Source organism: Mus musculus, chromosome 16 (assembly GCF_000001635.26).
Source record: "Mus musculus strain C57BL/6J chromosome 16, GRCm38.p6 C57BL/6J".
In the NCBI taxonomy this organism is placed as follows: Eukaryota; Metazoa; Chordata; class Mammalia; order Rodentia; family Muridae; genus Mus; species Mus musculus.
In genome coordinates, this window is record NC_000082.6 from 97,574,916 (window position 1) to 97,598,038 (window position 23,123).

The 23,123-nt window shown below is 45.5% G+C and overlaps 1 protein-coding gene across 3 annotated transcripts in view; it reads right to left on the bottom strand.

Moving 5' to 3' along the window:
* The window catches only part of Tmprss2 (transmembrane protease, serine 2), a 94,860-nt gene that overhangs the window by 10,234 nt on the left and 61,503 nt on the right, over positions 1-23,123 (bottom strand). For all 3 annotated transcript variants that reach the window (XM_006523064.3, NM_015775.2, XM_006523065.2), the window contains exons 3-7: positions 21,825-22,044; positions 16,509-16,595; positions 15,905-16,024; positions 3,615-3,741; positions 1,301-1,411 (exon numbers count right to left, since the gene is read on the bottom strand). In XM_006523064.3, coding sequence (XP_006523127.1) covers positions 1,301-1,411; positions 3,615-3,741; positions 15,905-16,024; positions 16,509-16,595; positions 21,825-22,044 — 665 coding nt within the window. The remainder of the gene's footprint in view (positions 1-1,300; positions 1,412-3,614; positions 3,742-15,904; positions 16,025-16,508; positions 16,596-21,824; positions 22,045-23,123) is intronic.

Here is a 23,123-nt window from a genome sequence, read left to right on the forward strand (position 1 = left end):
GCTGACTCTTCTAGGCCTGAGTTCTTGTGGAAGACAAAGAGCCATTCAACTCACAAAAAGCACCCTGACTCCTATGCTCAGCCCTGCTGTCTGGGTGAACACCTGGCAGGGTACTGCTCTCCAGGAAGGCCAGCCCTGCCACGTTCTCAGGGACAGCCAGCCTACATCAGGACATGCTGGCTGGTGGCCACCAAGAAGATAAGCTGCTCAGTAGAGATGTGGAGTGAGTGATTAGTTCTCCAGCCCTGATATGTAGTAGCATCTGACTGCTGGCCCTAGGGGCAGCTGAGTCACCTGGAGGAGAGCAATGAGGCCCTGGGGGGAAGAAATCTCTGCACAAAGAAGACATCATGGGTCCCCAATATCAAAACCATCGGAAAAGAGCTAAGGCCCTGTAAACTCACCCACAAATGATGGTTGTCTCTATCCCCCCTCCAAACTCACAACAGTTTAGCCATCAGTCCTATTATCTGTGGTTTGGGTACAGCAAATGTTTATTGAACTAGCCACCCTATGTCATCCTCTCACTGACAGTCATGGGTTAGAGCCAAGGACCAGAAAGTCTCTTGAATTCCTGGTGCCCAATGCTACAGTGTCATACAGTTTGTCCCTCTGAGCTTATGGCAGAAAATAAGCCCCAGAGTCACGGTCCTGAGTGCAGAGACTTGGTGTAACTGTGATCCTCAATGGTGGAGTTTTGTGAAATTGAGTCACTGAATTCAGGAGTCTCTATGACAGAGCCCTGGTGGCTTCATAAGGACAAGAAGAGAGGCCACACAGGGCTTACCATTCCTGACATGCTGAGATGTGGCCCAGAGACCCTGCTAGAGCTATGCCATGACATATGGATCTTCTATTTCTAAGAGCATGAGTCAATACAATAAAAATCAAAACAAAACCATTTTCTTTATAAAGAAGTCAGCTTTAGGCATTTTGTTATAGTAACTAAAAGCCAACCAACATATACCCTAGCACAGTAAATATACCTTCCAGTGTCTGGAGAATGAAAACCAAACAAACAAACAACAATGAAAGTCTAATCTCATTTCACAATGTTAGCTATTACTAACAGTAGGTCACACAGTAGAGATTGAAACCAAAATGACAGAGTACCATGTAAGTCACAGAAGTTGGTAAGAATAAAGTCAAGGTCATTGCAAATCCTGTTTCTATTTTCCAGCAGTGTGAAACACTGCTTACCTCCACCCAAAACAGTCTAGAAAAATCAGCTCAGGAAGGCAGTGCCTGTGAGATTCCCTCATCCCTCTCAAATTCTGCAAATCAAAGGAGCCCTTCATACCTGTGGTAGAGTTTTTTATAGAGGTCAACGTTGCCTGAGCTCACATTCAGCTTCATAAAGCTCGTTGCCCCGCTCTGGTCTGGTATCCCTTGGCTAGAATAAAAATTGTTCCTGGAAAAAAAGACAGAAAATCTTACTGAAAATAATGCTTCAGGCGTATCAATTCACAGAGCATACTCTGCATCACAGAGCCACCCTTTGATGATGGTTGCAATAAAAGGGACACATGAACATTCTAGAAAACAAAACCCAAGGCCAAATTCAACCATGCTGTCTGAAAACCATTGTCCAATCCAGAAACCTTGCAAGGTTAGAGTCTCCCATCAGCTGTGTTTCAGACCCGGGTTGAGCTAGGACAACAGGATGCTAAAGATTCCCAAATACACACTGTCTAATAAAATGTACAGATGTTAGCCTACCTGGTTATAAAATTTCCACTGGTTCTAGATATGGGGGTATCATTGTGTACGTAAAAACTCTGAGTCACACATGATATTTGTGTGTGTAGAGAGCAGAGTTCAACACTGAGCCTCTACCTCAGTTGCTCTCCACCTTATATTTTTATATTTTACAAAGTATTTTGTTATTTTATATGTCTGCATATATATGTGTATATATGTGTGTGTGTGTGTGTGTGTGTGTGTGTGCGTGCGCGCGCACACATACATATATATCCTACATATACCTAGTGCTCTCAGAGGCCAGACAATGGAACTGAATCCCCTAGTACTAGAGTTACAGATGGTTGTGATACTCTATGTGGGTGCTGGGTATCAATCAGAGGTTCACATGTTTTTGTGGCAAGCGCTTTACTTACTAAGCCATCTCCCCAACCCTATAGGGTGGCATTTTGAAGCGTCTCATTAGCTAAGATGCCAATTTTCACACCATAGACCAACTCACCTTTGAGAACTGACGAATAGAATGCCCTACTGTGCATAGGACCCCATGGAAGAAAAATCCTCATTAACATCAGAGCTCTCTTCCCAGGCTTAAGGCCTGCCATACTTCATGAGAGCCATAGTCTGGGTGTGGTTCACCTGCTGAGAGGACTCTGCAGTGGTGAGATGTGGCAGGAACTTTAAGTAACATTTGTGTAGTAGCAACTCCACTCCTACAAAGGGATCAATTCTGTTCTAAGGGATCCACTTTAAGTCTCTGAAGAACAGACCATTCCACAGCAGATCCAGCCCCCTCAATCCTCTCTACCACATGTGCTCATCAGCTCTCCCACTTTTCCACCACGAGGTGAATAAGACCTTCACCAGAAGCCAGCACGTGATCTTTGATTTCCTCCAGAAGGGTGAGCTAAAATGAACCCCCATTCTCTATAAAGTATTCAGCCTCAAGTGTTTTGTTATAGCAGAGGACACTTTGCAATGCTGGAACCCCTGGCCAGGAAGTGATGGCTGGAGATATTCCAATATTCCATCTCAACCTTGTCAAAGTCTCTGGTTGCTGCACATAGGAAGAAATTCTTTTTTTCTCTTTCCTTTCTCTTTTCTTTCTTTCTTTCTTTCTTTCTTTCTTTCTTTCTTTTTTTCTTTCTTTCTTTCTTCCTTCCTTCCTTCCTTTCTTTCTTTCTTTTTCTTTCTTTCTCCCTTTCTCTCTCTCTTACTTTTTCTTTCTTTCTCTCTCTTTCTCTTTCTTTCTTTCTTTCTTTTTTATCTATCTATCTATCTATCTATCTATCTATCTATCTATCTATGAACACATTTCTCTGTGTAGCCAAGAATTTTCTGGAACTCATTCTGTAAACCAGGCTAGCCTCAAAATCAAAGATCCAACTGCCTCTGCCTCTGCCTCTGCCTCTGCCTCTGCCTCTGCCTCTGCCTCTGCCTCTGCCTCTGCCTCTGCCTCTGCCTCTGCCTCTGCCTCCTCTGTCTCTGCCTCTGCCTCTGCCTCCTAGGTGCAAGGACTAAAGGTGTACACCACCATCACCCAGCAGAAAGGAATTCTTAAATGTGACTCTGCTCAGGTCTCTTCCATGCCCAAAGTCTTCAGTGGCTCCCACTTACAGTGAACAGAACAAAGTCTCAGCTTATCTGATGGACTGTGACCTATTTTTCTTGTTTTGTACCCTTCCTCCTGGCACCCCAGCACTCAATGGGCATTCCCAAGTAGCCAGGAAAGATGTAGGATGGGTGCAGTGAGGTGAGGTTGACAGTAGCAGGGGATGAGTTTGCCCTCTGCTTATAGGGCCAGCTTTAGGAAGGTGACAAGTGTCTGCAGCATCCAGTCCCTGAGAGCTGGAGAGAGAGTCTTTAAGTGTCATTATGATGGCATTGTGTCCCTCCTGGGCTGCCATACTCACTTGTATCCCATGTCTTTACATGCTGCTCTCCCGTAGCTCTCACTCCAATCATCCTGGCACACGGGATACCAGGCTTTCCTCTGAGATGAGTAAACCTGGAGGATGAAGCTTTGTCCGTAGAGACGAACTGTTGAAGGAGAAAGAAATGTTCCATGAGTTCTTAACTCTAAACCTGTATCTTCTGATTGTTGCCCTACCCCAACACTGCCCATGCACACCATTACAGCTTCTTCCTAAGGCTATGGCTGCACACAAAGAGGGACCATGAATCTCTCTGTTCCTCTGATCGAAAGCATTCTAAAGGAATTCCAGACAGATATTCAGACATAAATTCTTCACAATGGCCCACAGCCTGTCAGTGACCACAGGAGTGGAAACATGCCAGAGTCATAGTGGAAAGTCATTCAGCTGTCACTGGGAGCCAGGCTCTGACAGGATCAAGCTCTGACAGGAGCCATTATACGAATGAGCCTTGAAGGCATGACAAAATGTGAAGGAAAATCACAGCTTAAGGCAACCTCAAACACATGAAATGTCTGGGCTAGAAAACCTAAGAAAGGGCTGGAGAGATGACTTGGGTCATTAAGAACACACAGAGCACACTGTAGAGCACCCAAGTTCAGTTCCCAGCACCTATGTTGGGTAGTGTTGGGAGCAACCTAGAGATGTTGGGAGCAACCTTGTTTGAACATTAACTGCCTTGTCAACCATAAGTGCTTACTGGTACAAAGTCTTGGCCTCTGTGGGAAAGTAATAGCACAATTGAGAACACCTGGCCTCTGTGGTACTGCCCCCCAGTTGAGAACAAATAGCTTTAGATCTTGTAGACAGGTACCTAGCAACCCGTTCTATTCTGTTCCTCCTGCTGAGCTTTTTACCTAACCAATACCCCAAAGAACAGGTGCATTCTCCCAGAAACAAAGTGACCCCCCTCCACCTCCCTTACCCCATATCCTGCTTCTATGAGTATATAACCTGTGTGGGAATAATAAAAATGTGCCAGCTTGATCAGACCTCCTGACTTGCTGTCCATTCTTCATGTTTCTTGTCCCCCATTCTCTCTACAGGTGATCCTCAGACCCTGTTCGACTGTCCCAAGGGTCAGGTCAGGATAGCTCAAAACAACCTGTTACTGTAACTTCAGGGAATCTAATGCATACTTGTTCTGGCCTCCTGACAGTGCACTCATGTGGCATACACACACTGAGAAATACACATACACATACACATACTTTTCTAAATCTATTTTAAAATAAAATATTTAAAAAGGGGGAGATTAGTAATTCCTTGGGACCTGAGCAAGCCTGGTTTAAAGAAGAAGAAGAAGAAGAAGAAGAAGAAGAAGAAGAAGAAGAAGAAGAAGAAGAAGAAGAAGAAGAAGAAGAAGAAGAAGAGAATAAAACACAGAGCAACACAAAGTCCCTACCAAGCTTCCGTTTTGAACAAGTTGATCTCACATCCAAATTCCATGCCCTGGCAGAACACTCAGGTCCCTGAGTGTTGAACTGATCATTTGCATTTTGCTTCAAAAGGCACCAGCTCTTTCATTTAAAGACTAACATACTTAGATGCAACTAGGATCTTCCTTACTCAGCTCTGATCTCTAGAGAGATCTGCATATCCCAGCATTCAAATGATTTGTCATCTGATAGACTTGAGAGAGTGGCCAACTCAGAGCAGACTCTTAGGTACCTGGTGGGTCACCCAGGAGATAAGGAGTTTACAAGAAGAATCTTCTAAACAGTACCACACCAAAGAGAGTTGGCTGTCAAAAGACAGGGCCACATGACCAGGGGAAACAATAAGATCTGGTCAAGCCCTGGCTCACTTCCAACCTGGCCCTGACTCATTGGACAAATAGCCTGACACCTTAGGGTCCCCTCTCAGAGGGTGATCATTTGGGGCCCAACTGTCTCTTTTGTTTTGCTTTGCTTTGCTTTGCTTTGCTTTGCTTTGCTTTGCTTTGCTTTGCTTTGCTTTGCTTTGCTTTGCTTTGCTTTGCTTTTTCAAGATAGAGTTTCTCTGTATAGCCCCGGCTATCCTGGAACTCACTTTGTAGACAAGACTGGCCTCGAACTCAGAAATCTGCCTGTTTCTGCCTCCTGAGTGCTGGGATTAAAGGCGTGAGCCACCATGCCCGGCTCCCCAACTGTCTTCTATGACTTCAGGGATGAGTGAAGCCACAGAGCATGTGTGTTTAGTGGATATATAAAACTCTGCTACAAGCTGGGCAATAGGATGTCAGTCAGTACTTAAGAGAAACCACAAAGCTATGAAAAGCCATACAAAAATCCCAATCACAGACTGCAAAAAGAACCGACTCAATCCAAAAGGTCTACACCTCACAGAACATCCAGCACAGAACATTCTGGAACAGCTAAGTCAAAGATCTGAGACTGCCAGGGGACACTGAGGGAAAAGAACATGCAGGGAACAAGAGGCTTAGGGCAGGGCAATCAGGGTGTATGTACAGCTCCCAAGGAGATATTTTAAGAGTTAGGACTTTTCCCCTAATTCTTACAGAGCTATAAGTGATAACTCAAAATTTATGTTTGTGGGATCCAAGGTGGTTAGTGTCCATTATGACACATCTCCACTACCAATTGAGCATGCTTGCCTCCTTTCCTCGAGCTGGGTTCCTTCTGTGTATCCTTCTCCTGTCTATGGTGAGGACACTTAGGATGGGCTCTGTCAATGTCTTAGAAGAGGGCTGCTGATCACAGTCACATCTCACAGCTCTTCAAGTTTTCTGACAGTTTTGAGAAAGACTCAGTAAAATGAATAAGGAACTGGTAGGTTCTGGTGTTCACTCATTCCCTACCCTTGGGAAGAAAGTGTCATGCACATCAGCACTCTCTCTCTCTCTCTCTCTCTCTCTTACACACACACACACACACACACACACACACACACATCCTTTTTTTTTTTTGGCTTTTTGAGACTGGGTTTCTCTGTGTAACAGCCTTGGCTGTGCTGGAAATTATTTTGTAGACCAGGCTACCAGGCTAGCCTTGAACTCACAGAGATCAGTTCATCTCTGCCTCATGAATGCTGGGACTAAAGGCATGCACAACCAAGCCCAGTTTCAATGCACATTCTTAAACATGTCACATTTAAGAGCAAACATGAAGGAGAGGGTGAAAGTATGCTATTCCCATCTATACGGGCATACACCATGCAAGGTCATCTGCCCCTTTTATATGAAAATTATAAACTGCACAAACCTAAACCTCAAACAGAAATGCCTTCCTAGCAGCTCATGTTGTGCTAATCCTACTGCCTACTCACAACCTAAGTATTGCATCCTAGGCATTGAAATCTAGACCTCAGAAGATCATGAGTTGAGATCAACTTGGGTAACTTAATGAGACCCTGCCTCAAAAAAGTAGGATATGCACAGGAATGCAGGGTAGTGGTAGAATGCCTGCCTTCCATGTGGTCCTAATTTCCACCTAGTGTTGAAATAAAATGAAACGAAAATTTGTTGCTCATATATAGACAAGAACAGAAACGGAGTGGTATTTACTGCACATGACACCTTAGCCATTCTCAACATAGACCCTGCCCTCTTTTCCTAAAACATTTGCTGCCACCCAAAGAAAGGGAAAGAGTTATCTTAAGCTCTAGGCACTGTATCTCCCAAGCACACATCCAAGCTGAGGAGCCAGGGGGAACAGAACAGGCATCAGTCCACTCAAGTGAAAACAGCCAGGCCCCTTGGGAATTTCTTTGAGACAAGACCAACGCCAAGGAATCTAATGCACACAGGGCATGGAGGAGGGTATGCAGCAGAAAGCTGCCCCACCCAAAGTCAGCCCTAAATAAATAAAACCCACCTTGGACAACTAGGTCTGTGGGATTTTTTTTTTTACCCCAAATTCTAAGATGACTGGAGATCATTTGGGTGGAGACAGCAAAGCTAAGGAGATTCCTGTAGAGATTCGGTCAGCAATATGAACTTCCTATTTAGGAGAATGGCTCCTGGGTTGGGACACATCTGAACTTAACAGAAAGTCAGAGAGGAGCCATGGCTAGCCTCAGCCCCTGGGCATGGGCAGTGCTTGGGGAATGAGTTCCAAGAAAGGCAGAAAAGCAGGACAGGACAGCTGCTGCAAGGCAGAGACAGCAACTCACTGTCAGCTGCAGAGCCAGGGAAACACAGGGTCTATACCATCTCATCCCCCCTTCAACATGGAATGCCACACACACTCGGAAATGCCACGCACTCTGGTCAAGTCTGCTTGACAGGCTGAAAAGTCTTTAAGCACTCAACAAGGAAAAGAGTTTCAAGGAAACTCACCTCCTGGAGCTTTGGTGTTCTCATTTACCCATATACTCATACTCTATTCCCATGTTAGTCTGGTGTATGGAACAACGAGCTCTCTTTTAATATTTTATTATAAATGCCCTTTAAGATTAAATTCTGTTATAGTTAAGTCTCCCCAATGTTCCAAGGTCCCAGAAGCCAAGCTTAGAATCCTGTAAGAATGCAGTAAGGAAGTTAACCTATTAGGTAACTAATTAAGCATTACAAAAGATGGAGCCAGTAGCTCAGAGCTGGTCTGCAAAATATTTACTAAGGACAGTAGCAAATCTCACCCAAACAAGGGAATACCATGAAAGAGGCAGGGAATCCCACTGAAATAGAAATCTTCAGTACAGGCTACATTGCATATTAGAAGCAAGTTGGTAAATTCTTCTGACAAATGGAGAGTCTCCAGTTACTTAAAAGTTACACTCATATAAGAATTTAGCAAGGCCTAGGAGATAGGGGGGTTGTGATATTGCATTATTCATGAGGTCTGCTAAGAGCAGAAACCCCTGGTGTTAGCCTGTTCACAAGGATCAAAGGTATAGCACTAGAGTGTGAAATCCTTACCTGTCACTAAGCTGACCCTAGGTAAGACTGCTTTATCTTTATTGTAAACATTTACCTGGTTCCTGTAAGTCCTTTTGTAGTCATTCCTTTGTTTTGTATCAGGTAACTTCAATGTACCTTGCCTGCTGTGACTTCCAACCCCTTGTATTTTCTTTACTATATAAGACTGGTGTTCACTTTGTGAGAATACATTCAGATTCTACACAATCTCGTGTGTTGGTGTGTCTGTCACCCGCCGACGCCTTGTCCACCTGCCCCAGAGACTCGTTCCACACAGACAAAGGAACCCAGAGGGTCTGCAGCAATGGAGCAGCCAGACAGCAGGCTTTGCCCACAATGCCAGGATGTCAAACAGTTTAGCTTCAGACTCTGGAACATGATTAGCACAACCCTGCCCCTTAGGTGTCTTTCTTGGGCCCAGTCTCCTGACTGTGCTTGAAGTCAGCTTCAAAAATTAACAGCACAAGATAGACAAATCCATTCAAGAAGACTCAGTGGGTTAAGAAGCATGCCATCAAGCTGAATTTGATCTCCCACAATCCTCATGGTGAAAAGAGACCCAATTCCCATAAGCTGTCCTCCACCTCCACACATGCATCGCAGCATCGCCGTTCCTGCCATACGCATAGGAAGTAAATTTATATTTTAATTTTAAAAGTACAAAATTAAAACTTCTTCAAAGGGATATCACCTTGTGCCTGTTATAACAGAATGGCTGTCATTAAAATTTTTTAACATAACTTGTGCTGGTGAGGGTGAAGAGAGAAGAGAGCCTCTGAAATCAGCAATGGGATTATAATGTGACTAGCCAGCGGATGAAAAACAATATAGAGGTTTCTTGAAACCATGAGGACAGAATTATCACATGATCAAGCAATCCAGCTTCTAGAAAGGAACCTAAGCATCCATCAGCTGGTGCACGAACGAAGAAATGTGCTACATGCACACAACGGGCTAGGATCCAGCTATCAAAAGAATGGAACCCTGCCACTTTGTGACAATACAAACGACCTTGAGAAACTCTGCACTGTCAGTTCAGAAAGGGAAGCACCACAAAGACATGGGATCCAGGAGTCATATTCACTGCAGCTGAGGTCAGAGTACTGCTCACTAGGAGTGGTTGGGGACAGCTTGTCAAAACACACAAAGTATTAATTACACAGGAAGAATGAGTTCAAGAGATCTTTAGTACAAGATGGTGGTAAGTACTAACAGCACACTGTCCATCCAAAGAAAGACCACACAAGTCCTCCATAAACATAAGAGCTCAGGGGATATATGTTAAACAGCGTGACTGCCCCATCCGTGGGGGTACATGTATAGAGACATCACACTATACCAGACAAACGTGACACATCTTAGCTTGTCAGTTATTAAGTAAATAATTTAAAGAAAAAAGCAAATATATGTTGAGAGCTATTAAGACAATACAATTGTCCTGATCTCTGAATTGGGCCTCTCCCCCTCGAGAAGAAAAGGGGGTCAAAAGTGGGCCACCGATGCACCACTCCGAGAACAACCACAGATTGTTCCAGCCCTAAGTCAGCACTGGATGTCCTGACCTCAAGATGCACCCTGATACCACCAAGTTCCTGCTTCCCCGAGCAGTCGCCAAAAGAAAAATTTCCGCTGCCCCATTCCTCCTGCTGAGAAGTACGTCCCCTTTTGCTTGTGCATTTAAGCCTTGAGCCTTGCTAATACAGTGACACCTTGATGTTATTCAGAATGGTTCCATGTCCTTCTTCGCACTTGGTGTCCATCTTTTCTCCCCCCCCCCCCAATTTGGTTCTTAAGAGAAGGTCCCCTTGAGACCCTCCAATAACTGGACCTGCTGGACGGGTCAAGTGGCACCAGACGTGGGGTACGAGGCATGACCACCCTCCGGACAACGGATTCAAGAGGTACCATGCAGACAGTGAGACAGTTCCCCGCCACTTTGCTCGAGTGTTGCAGACATAGAGAGGTAAGCCTAGGCATTCAGTTGTTGTCCCATTTACCATGGGGAAGGTTCTGTCCAAAGAGGCAGTTTTTATTCAAGAGATGAAGGGGTCTCTTAAGGAGAGAGGGATAAAAGTTAAGAAAAAGGATTTAATAAATTTTTTTTGTTTTGTGGACGAGAGATGTCCATGGCTGGTATTGAATGGTCCTGAAATACACCCTTTAACTTGGAATAAAGTAGGCAAAGATATCAATGCTTTGATAAAACAAGGAGAAGATGTCCCTGAGTCCTTTTTTAGCTATTGGGGAATAGTCAGAGACCTCCTTAAACAGTCAGAAGAGGGCGGAGAAGGCGCCTGCCTCTTAGCCCTTACTGAAGATTTTTTTAGAAAACTCCCATTCGCTGTCCCGTAAAAGTGAAACCAAACCGCCAATGCCTCAGCCATAGTTGATAATTGATGACCCTATTCCTAAAGATTCCCTCCCTACTCCCCTTGCTCCCCAGGCTAGGTCTGCCTCAGGAGAAAAGAGTACTCTTCAGCCCTCAACAAAACCCAAGAGAACTTATCCGATTTTATATAAAGAATTGTCAAATGACCCCCTTGATTCCTCCTCTGAGGCGGAACTTGATGAAGAGGCTTTCAATTATGAACGGGACCGCTATGGTCCGGGACCCGGTGCCTATGTTGCCATGGAGCCCTTTAAACACCACCCCCTCCTTACTTGCCCCCCATTTCCCCTACTGCTCATCCCATATCACTGGCTTCTCCATCCGTTCAGCGATTACTTCAAACTAAGAGAGAGCTTCAGACTCAGATTACCAATCTTAAAAATGTTCTAAGACTTCAAAAGGAGCTATAAGACCTCAGCCTAGAGACTCAGAGTCTACAAAGAGCCCTCATGGGGAACCTTCAAGGTCCCATCTCAAAAAAAATCTCAAACTGGCCGCAAAGGTCCCTCTCAGAAACAAGGGAATAAAAAAATGGCTTTTCCTGTCCTCACTCGAGCTCCAGCCCATCAGGCTACTCCAGGTCATGAGGACCCCCCCCCCCACTGGCTCCTCTGATAAAGATCAGGGGGAACCAGAGAGTGATGAAGAGGAGGATCAAGCAAACTCTGATTCCGATGAGGGTGGCATGTCCCCCGATGAAGGGTTAGACACCAACAGCCAACCAGGCTACAAAAAGCTAAAACTGAGACATGTAAAAGGTCTTCATTCAGCAGTCAAAAATTATGGGGTTAATGCCCTGTTCACAGTATCTATATTAGAAGGTTTAGCAGGAGAAGGCTACTTGATACCCAATGAATGGAATAAAGTTGTTCAGTCTGTCCTCACTAGAGACCAATATTTAACTTGGAAGTCAGAGTTTGTGGACAGAGGAGAAAATTTGGCTGCAAATAATAGAAAGATTATACAAGGGCCCCAAGAGTCCTATGCGCAGTTCATTGCCAGATTGCAAGAAGCAGCTGAGAGAATTTTGGGACCTGAGAAAAGTGAGGGTCTGTTAGTCTGACAACTTGCTCTTGAAAACGCCAATTCAGCATGTAGGGCTGCCCTGAGAGGTAAACCCAAGAGTTTAGATATAATGGTATGATCAAGCTTTGTAATGAGGTAGATGTGTTTTCCCAACAAGTTTCTAAGTCTATCAACCTGGCTATTGGGGCTGCCTTACAACTAAATAAAGGAGAAAAAACTTGCTATAGATGCAACCAACCTGGACATTTTGCTAGAGGATGCCCTACACAAAGACAGAGCACCCTAGTCTCAACCATGCCTGTTACCCAACAAAAATCCCCCCCCCAGTCTTTGCCCTAAGTGAAAGAGAGGTCGCAATTGGGCACAAGATTGCCGATCTAAGACTGACATTGACGGGCCACCCACTCCCTGTGGTCCAGGGAAACGGCCAGAGGGCCCCCCCTGCGGAGCCCATCTCCCCTGATGACAACTGCAGACAACCCCTTAGCCCCCACGGGAGATTGTGCAGGGCCACGGCAGGGAGCACAGGGTTGAACCTGTATTCCTCCACCACCAGGATTATAACTCCTGAGGAGGGAACAGTGGTCATTGAAACAGGTGAATTTGGGCCCCCTCCCCAAAAGACATTTTTTTCTCGTCATCGGCCGAGTGTCCAGACTTTTACAAGGCCTAACAGTGACTCCTACAGTGGTTGACACCGACTACCATGGGGAGATAAAAATCTTAGTCGCCACCATGCAGGGACCACTTACCCTTAGGGCTGGAGAGCGCATAGCCCAAGCCCTAGCACTCCCACTATTCGGCCATTTCCCTTATATGAAAGAGGAACGAGGACCATCCTCCCTGGGATCCTCAGAAGTCTACTGGGCACAGAAAATAACCATTCACGGCCCATGATGACTTTGTTTATAGAGGACAAACAGTTTCAAGGGCTCCTGGATACCGGGGCAGATGCGACAGTAATTTCCTCAACACATTGGCCTGCAGCCTGGCCCTTACAGCCCACTAAGGGATGGTGTAATCCACTGATCCTAAAATTTACTGCTAAGAGGAGGAACTTAGAGGCTTGGAAAAGTTCTCGCCCTCTCACCTGGGGCCTAAGATTGTATCAAGATAACTATGATAATGGCCTGACCTTTAAGGTTCAGCTTCTTAAAACCATCCCTAATAATCATAAAGCATCCATAGGACCTAACCCCCAATTACATCACCCTAAACCCCCAAACAATCCCCAACTTCCAGGTACCCGCCCCCCTGTTCCTGCCCCAGGATGTGCTGTGACCCTATTTCAGCCCACTCTACCTGAGGGGGCCTCCTTTTCCACTGATTTACTGTGGTCTATATTGAATGCTTCTGCTTTAGCCTTGCTGGATAAGACACAAAGAGATAATGTGTCAGAATTTGAAGATTGTTGGATGTGCTTTTCTGCTTCCCCGCCCTTTTATGAGGACATAGCCTTATTTGGAAATTTTACCCTGCTTTCAGATGCTAGGCAGCTCCCCTTCAAGTCAGTTCAGCTTACCTTGACAGAACTCTCTGGGATAGGAAGTTTTGTGTTGAGCCCAGGCATGCTTCCTTGCTAGAGATTTGCAATAACACGTTTAGAGTAAATAAAAATGGGTTTTCTTATCTTCTTGCCCCAAATGATACCTTTTTGGCATGGGCCTTACACGGTACATTATTATACAAGATTTTATAAATAATAGAGATTATTGTGTCTTGGTTCAGCTTTTTCCAAATTTTAGTATTCATGAGTCAGATGACCTACTGAAGTTTTGGGACCGAGGTGCCTCCTTGCCATTCTGCCACAAAAGAGAGCCTATCTCGGCGTTGACCCTTGCGGTCCTTCTTGGCCTGGGTGCTGTTGGGACCGGGACCGGAATCGCAGCCCTTGTGTCGTCTCAACAGAACGTGAGCAATTACCATCTGCTCAATGAGGCTATTAGCCAAGATATAGAGAATATAAAAAGGGGCCTAGATGATCTTACTGATTCCTTGGTCTCCCTTTCAGAAGTTGCCCTTCAAAATAGAAGGGGGTTAGATTTGCTTTTTCTACAAGGAGGCTTATGCGCTGCACTTAAGGAAGAATGCTGTGTATATGTTGATAAAACTGGATTAAAGATAGCATTGCCAAAGTTACTGCCAGTTTAGAAAAAAGAAAAAGAGAGAGAGAACAACAAGAGTCATGGTACCAAAATTGGTTTTCAACCTCCCCCTGGCTTTCGACCTATTGCCCTCCCTTTTGGGGCCCCTATTGGGACTCCTATTATTGATTTCTTTTGGTCCTTGGGCATTTCAGAAATTGACCCGATTTGTTAAATCTCAAATTGATTCATCTCTTTCAAGCGCATCTGTTTCAGTTCATTACTATTGGCTGGACGTTGGCGATAACAAGCAGGTTACTGGAGAAGAGTAAGACGTGGATACCACTTCATCACCCTCGTCTCGGGGAGAGAGACTCAATTTCCATAAAATGCTTAAGTAAGATCATTCCCCTCCCCCTAAATTCGGCCATCAGTCTCATGCCACGAATCATTTATAGATTGCCGTAGTCTGTGCTTCCGACATGGTAATATACATTCTCGCCACATTGGAAAATAAACAGTCATCCCAAGACAGACACATCGAAAAATTGGAACTTGAAGCCATCGCCCGTGAGAGTTGTAAGGCTAAAGCACTGCACAGAGATTAGTCTGGAAGCTGTTAGACGTCTCTGAGAGGCATGTCTGATTGCATGAAGGTTGAGTGCCCTAGGGTCCTTCTCCCAGGAAAAACGGCATGGGAGCAGGTCAGGGTTACTCTGGGTAAAAATCTGTGGGCCTGAGAGTCAATCCTGTACATGGCCCCTAACATTGCACACTGGGGATCAGACCTCTACCTCTACCCACGGAGCTTGCTTTGTTCCTAAATCCCTTGGCTAGCCCAGGTTATACCCAACAGACTGAAACCGTTAATTCAAGCCTCATAGATGACTTGTCTTTGTGTCCTTCGTGGTTTTAGAGAATCACCCGGTGAGCAAACAGACGTTTAGGTGGTCGTTAAAAACGTGGCTACAAATTTATTATACAATATGCCTTTATAAAAATATTAAAACGGGGGAGATGTTGGGAGCTATTAAGACAACACAATTGTCCTGATCTCTGAATTGGGCCTCTCCCCCCGAGAAGAAAAGGGGGTCAAAAGTGGGCCACCTATGCACCACTCCGAGAACAACCACAGATGGTTCCAGCCCTAAGTCAGCACTGGATGTCCTGACCTCAAGATGCACCCTGATACCACCAAGTTCCTGCTTCCCCGAGTAGTCGCCAAAAGAAAAATTTCCGCTGCCCCATTCCTCCTGCTGAGAAGTACGTCCCCTTTTGCTTGTGCATTTAAGCCTTGAGCCTTGCTAACACAGTGACACCTTGATGTTATTCAGAATGGTTCCATGTCCTTCCTCGTACTTGGTGTCCATCTTTTCTCTCCCCCCCCCCCCCAATTTGGTTCTTAGGAGAAGGTCCCCTTGAGACCCTCCAATAACTGGACCTGCTGGACGGGTCAAATATACTTGTTCACTGCTGTCACACTGGGCACAATCTTAAAGACACTCATTTTAAAAACAGCATAGTGCAGTGGTGGCTCATGCCTTCAATCCCAGCACTCAGGAGGCAGAGGCAGGCGGATTACTGAGTTTAAGGCCAGCCTGGTCTACAAAGTGAGTTCCAGGACAGCCAGGGCTATACAGAGAAACCCTGACTTGAAAAACCAAAAAATAAAAAAATAAAAAAACCCAGCATAGTGCACCCTAACTTATTTTCAACAGCCTGCTTGTTTTAACTGTCATCCAAAGGCAGTTGGGAACATGTGTGTTTGAGTTACTGAGCCCATCACTGTGTATGCTGCAGGGCCAAAACCACAATCCTGAGCCTGGGCTCAGCACCGTGCCTGGCTGTCTCCAACTGCCACTTTGTGGCAGATGTTAAGAGATCAGTGCTTCCAGGGCCAGGGATAACTCACCACAACGGTTCTCATCTTCTCCGTTGGGACAATGTGCTACCCCGTCACACCAGAGAGAAGAGCTGATGCATGTGCCTGAAGACCCACACTCCATCTCAGACGTAGAACAGTTGCTGTCCCCTGGCATTGTATTGGGAGAAAGGGAGGAAAACTCATCAGGCTGAGCATCCAAGGAACTGCAGAGCCCTTAGGAGTCTTGTCATTCACCCTCAAGTCCAGTGAACAGGAAAAACCACCTCCTCACAAGGAAAGGACATGCCATTGCTACATGTAGCGCTTTGAATAAGTTTGGCTCTTGGAAAATGGCACTATTAGGAGGTGTGGCCTTGTTGGAATAGGTGTGACCTTGTTGGAGGAAATGAACAGCAGGGTACAACCTTGTTGCTACTTGAATGAGAGAACTAGTTTAAGACTCCCACAAGCTACAGATTTGTGGAAGCAAGAATACATACACTGTTTATACAGCAATAGGTGCATGGAGAAAAGGGAGGAAAAGGCAGCCTTGCCCTCAATGGAAACCAATCTGGGAGGCATCAGGTGGCTCCTCCAGCCTGGGGAGAAGGTCACAGTCACGGCCATGCACACAGTCCAGCCCCAAACTTACAGAACCTCCAAAGCAAGACAGCAGCCACAGCAGCTCCCGTGAGGACAGTGCCCAGGGCGAGGGCTAAACACAGCGATTTCTTAGACTCTGCGGAAGAGAGGGGTGCTCAGGTCAGTGCTGTAGGAAGATGGTCCTTCTGCCATGCTTAGAGTCATTTTGACTTGAAAATACCACATGTCAGGCTGGGCATGATTGCATATGCCTGCCTCTAACCCCAGTACTCAGGAGGTGAGGACACGGGCAAGAGTTTAAGGCCAGCCTGGAATACAACAAAGAGGAGGAGGAGAAGCAAAAGGGGAAAATCTCAGAAGTCCAAGTCCAAAGTTCACTTGCTACACATAGCAACAAGGCCAGCTTAACCTGGGCACCTTTAAACTTGCTCAGAACTCTTGCATTACCTAAGGCTGGGGAAAACACCCAGTTAGACACCTATTTACAATAAGGTGCTGGATTCTGCATGCTCCTCATGGAACACCACACTGAGCCTGAGAAGCCGAATGATTTTATGAGCACTCATTCACATTGTCATGCAGCCAGAAGTCCTAGTTTAGCGACTGACTGACTGTGTGTGGGTCCATTTATTTGCCACATTAGGGAAGAAAAGGCACCTATTTAATTCATTTGCTTTCGTGCTGCTAAGGATCAAACCCAGTGTCTCACTCATGCTAGGCAAGTGTTCTACCACTGAGCTACACAACCACCCTATGCAACAGTATTGCCACACACATGCAAATGTTAGCTTGAACGTTAAGGGCGCCACTTGGGAGTCTCAAGGCTTCTGCAGCATGAAAATATGTGCTTGGGGGAAATGGAAGCTGAAGCTCCAATTTGAAATGAAATCCAAGAACACTAAGCTCTTAAAACATCACCTTAGGGAGGGTTTGAAAATGGGCCAATGCTCACAAAAAACAAACAAACAAACACCCAGATCGAAAAGGAGAGCTGCCTGGTGTCAGCAACTGCAAGTACAAATCATATAATACTGTCCCCCAACACATCATGGGGGTGCCAGGGGCTTCAGGTAGAGCACCTATCCTTCCCCTAGTAACTTTGGGCTTTTCCTCCTGGCCACTTTGTTCCCAGAAATAACCACTCCAAGACAAATTATTTATGAATAAATGCTTAGGCCATAAGCTTCATCTTGCTCCCCAACTAGCTATAACTCAATTACCCTATTGATTCTATTCTATGTCTTCCACATGGTAAGTTACCTCTCCTCAGGTTTATACAGCTGTCTCCTCCAGAATTAGAGGCAAATCTCCCCCATCTGACTAGTTCCCATAATTCCTCTCTCTCTCTCTCCCTACCAGATGTCCCACCTTCTAGTTCCTGCTACAGCTCATTGGCCGTCAGTTTTTTATTGACCGGTGATGCTTCAGAGATTCTCTCTACATCCCATGGCTGCTGAAAGAACCCTGTGGTATTTGACAGCCACTAGCCATTTACTGCTATTGACACTTTCTTTCAGTAATTACAATTAAGTGGAATTAAACTAAAGTGTATAAATTGAATCACTCAGCCTGCCACAGTGGGGTTTACAATGGTTTGGCAGATAAAGGCACTTACTGCCAAGCCTGATGACCTAAGTTGTCCCCAGAACCTACATGGTAGAAGGACAGGGCTGAATCCAACAGACTACTCTAACCTCTACACACTCTGTGGTACACAAATAAATAAATGTTTAAAATGAGCAAACAAGCAAAAAACAAAGAAGGAACTCTTTGTTCAGAGATATAGCAATGAGCAAACAAACAAAAAACAAAGAAGGAACTCTTTGTTCAGAGATATGGCTCAGTAGTTAAGTTGCCCTTGCACAAGTCACATACTCGGTGACTCACAACTAACCTTGGCTCCAGTTCCAAGGGATCCAGTGCCCTCTGCTGGCCCCTGTGGGTACTACATGCACTTGGTGCACATTATGTATGTGCAAGCACTCATAAAGAAAGAATAAAAAATTTCAGCTAAGAATAAAATAATTTAGAGAATGATTTCCAATACCTAACTGATTTCTTCTATCCATAGCAAACAGGGGTAGCACTGCTGGACAGTGGTTTCAGCCAAAAGTATCAAGGTTTAAAGAAAAGGCCTGATTTCAGAGAAGGGGCCCTGGGGAGTCTAAAATTTGGCATCTTCACAGTGAGGGGCTGGTCATTCCCAGCAACTCCCTCTCCAGATGAAGTTCTAGCAGGGGGTAAGGGGTGGGGTCCCTGGATCTTTTCTTGGAAGAAAGGCTGAGAGATAGAATACAGAGCATAGGAAATATCATTAAAATGGACACTCCCAGGCTAGAAAGAGCCTTCAGGTCTGGAGACCCCAGCTGCAGTGTCACTGTGCTTCCAGAAGTTGGAAAGGCAGGCTGGGGTTGGGCTCTGGAGCCAAGTGACCCAAGCTGACCTGCTTAGGACTGAAAGACTTGCTTTCACCTGGTTCCTACGTCCTGCTAATGGTATAAAAAAAAAATGCCTGGGGATTGGTCCTCATCCCCATCAACAGGGATTGTGCTCCTATGCTAAAGCAGGCAACCTGAACTCTCAGCAGCCTCATAGGGGAGGCCTGGGTCTGAAAACCTCACAAGGCAGTGATTTTATCAAAATGCAGTGAGGGGTGACGGTGCCTTCAGGCACCAGGGTGGAGCCACCAAGAAACCCACAAGAGAAATTCCTTATGGCTCACCTGATGAACTACCAAGTACATTTTCCTCTTTGGGCAACTTATCTGCATGCCATTGTACCTGAGATAAAATGACTCGCTTAAAACTGCCCATGTGGCTCAGTGGTAAACATTTGCCTAGCATGTTCAGGAACCTAGCTCAGCGGGAAAAAAACAAACACTGAATCAGTAACTTGGCTGGTGAGTAAGGGAGATTAAATCAGGTGTCCTTCACCTCTTGTTGGGGCATGTGCAGAGTCACAGTCTGGCTGGTTCACTCAGGACCATGTGTGCAGCAAGAAACCCCCATTTCACCTCTGAACAGGCATTTGTCACCAGCTACAGTCTGCACAGCATAGACTTGCAAGGTTCAGTCCTGCACCATTGTTCATTTATATCTATCCTTCCCAACAGAGCCTGTTGACTCAGCCCTATGGCATCTCTGCATCACAGGACTGTTGACTTTGATCTTCAAAGGCTCTTGCAGGTGCATTCACTGCCACTCAAATGGGTAAGTTCCATGACAGTTGTTAAAGCAAACAGATGGATCCAAAGCAGAATGTCCTTATACTCCCAACATTTAAAGTTGTGCTACCAACATAATGTAGGACACAGGTTCAGAGCTTAATGTCATTCTGACAAAGATGTAGTTTTTGATGCCTTAATAGCAATAACATGTTCTTTTTTTCTTTTTCCTCTCTCTCTCTCTCTCTCTCTCTCTCCCTCTCTCGCTCTGTGTGTGTGTGTGTGTGTGTGTGTGTGTGTGTACACCTCAGAGGCCAGAAGATAACATTGGATTCCCTCCCGTTGGAGTTGTAGAGGAATTCAGATGCTCTGTGAGAACAGCTAATGCTCTTTACTACAGTTAACCCAGTACTGTGATTTTAAAAACATTGTCAAAGTGAGTGAAAAATAGTAAAATAAAATTACTAAAATACTTTCCGGTTCTTGGGACAAGGGGGTCATTCTGTACTTCTGGTAGGCTAATGGTGGGAAGCCCAAGACTGTAGTCTGAATGGATAACTATCAGATAGTGATTTTATCAAAGCACAGCCAGAGATTTTACAATGCAGGTTTATAATGGAAAATCGCACCTCAGTGTTTATCCTCCCTATTTATAGGCAATTGACAGAAAACTAAGATGTCCCACCCCCCATCTGTCACTTCCTGATTACTCCCTGGGAGTGCAAAAGTATTCAGTAGGGTACACCGGGATGCTTCTGCCTTCTGGGCTGACCACTGAAGGCAGGACAGTCTTTTTGGAGGTGCAGCCTTACATGGGGCTCTTTGGCTTCTGATAACTAACAGTTCCTTGCCCTGACTTTCTTCCAGCCAGCATGGCAAGGAAAGGCCAGGTCTTCTGCACCTCAGCTGGGCTAAGATGAAATAGTTCATGCAGACAGGAAAGAAAGCAAGTGACTAGAGGTGGATCAGAGCAAAGAACAGAAGAGCCACTCAGATGTAGAGAGGGACAGCAGGAAAGCCAGGAATGTCCAAGTGGGACAAACAGATTCCTGAGGCCTAAGGTCTATCACATGACTGCTGATGAAGTATGGGTGGCCCACAGGATTCACTTTTGTATCAACCTTGAACGATACATGAAACACACAGACAGGTGCTCATCTCATAAAGCAGCAACTCTGCTAGAAAGCTGGTGTGGAGCTGGAGAAATAGCCATCAGTTAGGAACATCTACTGCTCTTCCAGAGGATCCGAATTTGGTTCCTAGCATTCATGTTGAGTGTTTACAACCACCGAAAATACCTTGGACTCCAGCTCTAGAGGATCCAACACCTTCTGGCCTCCATAGGCACTGGCACATATGTAATACAAACAAGCTCAGTTTTAAAAAATAAATATATAAAGTAGCTTATCAATAGAGTCCCTGGTGTCCTTGACACCAGAGAGGCAACACTGAGAACAGCCAGAATTAAAAGGTAGAGGGACATAAGAGGTAAGGAATCTAATGGTGAGAATAATCATCAAATGAAAGGGCCACAGGAGAGGGCAAAGAGATTCGGCTTTCATATTCAACCTTCAGCACTGTTCTGGGGCTATGGGGGGGGGGGGGGTAAGGGGCTATGGGGAAGACATGATACATCCAGGGCTGGGAGAGTAATTTTGCCGTGGAGAGGCAGCCTGGCTCCCCTAGAAAGTATATGGGCAGGCCCTGGAATGGGAGAAATCCCCCTTGTGGGGAAGACCCTTCTTCTTCTAGGGCAAGAACTGGCAGAGGTGAGAGCTCCAACAGATCTCTGGCTAGTCACAGGAGGTATCTTAACCCTGAGCCCTCTGTGTTCTGAGCACATCAATAACATCTAAGACAGTTCACTCCCAACCTTGAGTGCTTACTGTTGATTCAAGACAACACATCCATAAGCACAGAGGCAAGAAGGGACTGAGAAACCATGCCCTAACAGTCCAGCTGAACTGGGCAAGCACACAGTGGTGCTGCACCAAAGGCCAAGGGGAGAGGAAGGTCTCTCCCTGCCAAAGAGAGATGAGGCAGAGCCCATGGCTCTGACCAGCCAATGTGGAAGGCAGGTAAGACAAGATTGGCCCTGTTGGCAGTGCAGTGTTATTGACAAGGTAGGAGAAATAAGAGACCACAAGAGAAGGCAGATCCAGAAGCTGTAGTCCCTTGTGATACAATGCTAAGGAGTCTTACTTGAGGTGCACAGTGCTCCTGAGGACTTGGGATGTGTGTGGATGACAGATGTTGAGGCTTGCGTTGTAATCCTCGGAGCATACTGAGGCACTGGAGATGGGTAGTACTGGGCTGGATACAAGTTGTAGCCATTGGGAGCCACTGGTGGTCTCGGAGGACAGATGTGCTCAGACTGATACCCGTGGTTCTCATAGCAAGGTCCGATTCCTGGAGGTGACCCCTAAACAATGGGAAAGGAGATAAATCAGTTACAGCTCTCACTCACTCTAAAGGTTTGGAAAGTTAGCATTGTTCACAGAAAACAGGGAGAGAGCCAGCAGATTGCCAATCACTCTGTCATCACAGCAACTTGCTTAACATGACTAGACTCTTGTTTCTGCACTAACTAGAACGCTCAACTATCTGTGTTTCATTAGCTTTGGTTTCCTGGACCATTTTTTTTTTTTCATTATTTGTTCTTTGAAATAAAGAAAAGGTGACCGATAACTAAGATTCTGTAGAAAACATACATACAAGTTTGGGGTCAAAAGTCACACAGTTAGAGTCGCATTCTCTGGTTCCTCCTCTAAATCACCCCCTGAGCCTTGAGGTCTGAAATTTTGAGCCAGGTTAATGTCAAGGTTCAGGATATAGCTCATATCTGAGAACTCACCTGCTAAAGGGACCTCATATTCAGATAATGTGTGCAACCTTGGGTGTAGTAAATACACTTTTCAGCTGAGCTGAGAAACTGCTAGAAGGGACCCACAATGCAGACTCTGTGGCCATTCTCTTCCAGGGTCCTTCTCTCATGCAGCTGTAGTTGGTAGTCCTTTACCCATCTGTTCTCACCAGGATGGTGTTAGCTCAGTGTGAACATCCCTATAGAGTGTATGCATTTTGGTGCTGAGGGTGTAGGTGCCCTTTCAGGGGAACTTGGAGGTCAAAGTAAGTGCTGTGTGAATGTAAAAAGGGCAGGATCCACTTCTTGGGTATCAATCCTTTCACTCAGTCCATTCACGTGACCTTCCCCAGACTGTACTCCTAGTATGGCCCAGCAGTTGTCAGGTTCAGTAGCAAGTTCACAGGTTGGCATTGTTATTTCCACTCTCCCTACTCTCAGTAGCTGGACCTCTCCCAGAGAGGTCTCCCTATGCATGTCTAATGGTTCTTACCCCAAACCTCTCCAGCTCTCTTTCTGCTCAGGTTCTCTCATGGGCCTCAGGAATGACAGAAAAATCATCTTCTGGAAGCAGATATCCTCAGCAGGGACCACTGGATGCTCAGACTTTTAAAAGCTCATGTATTTATTGTGTGTGT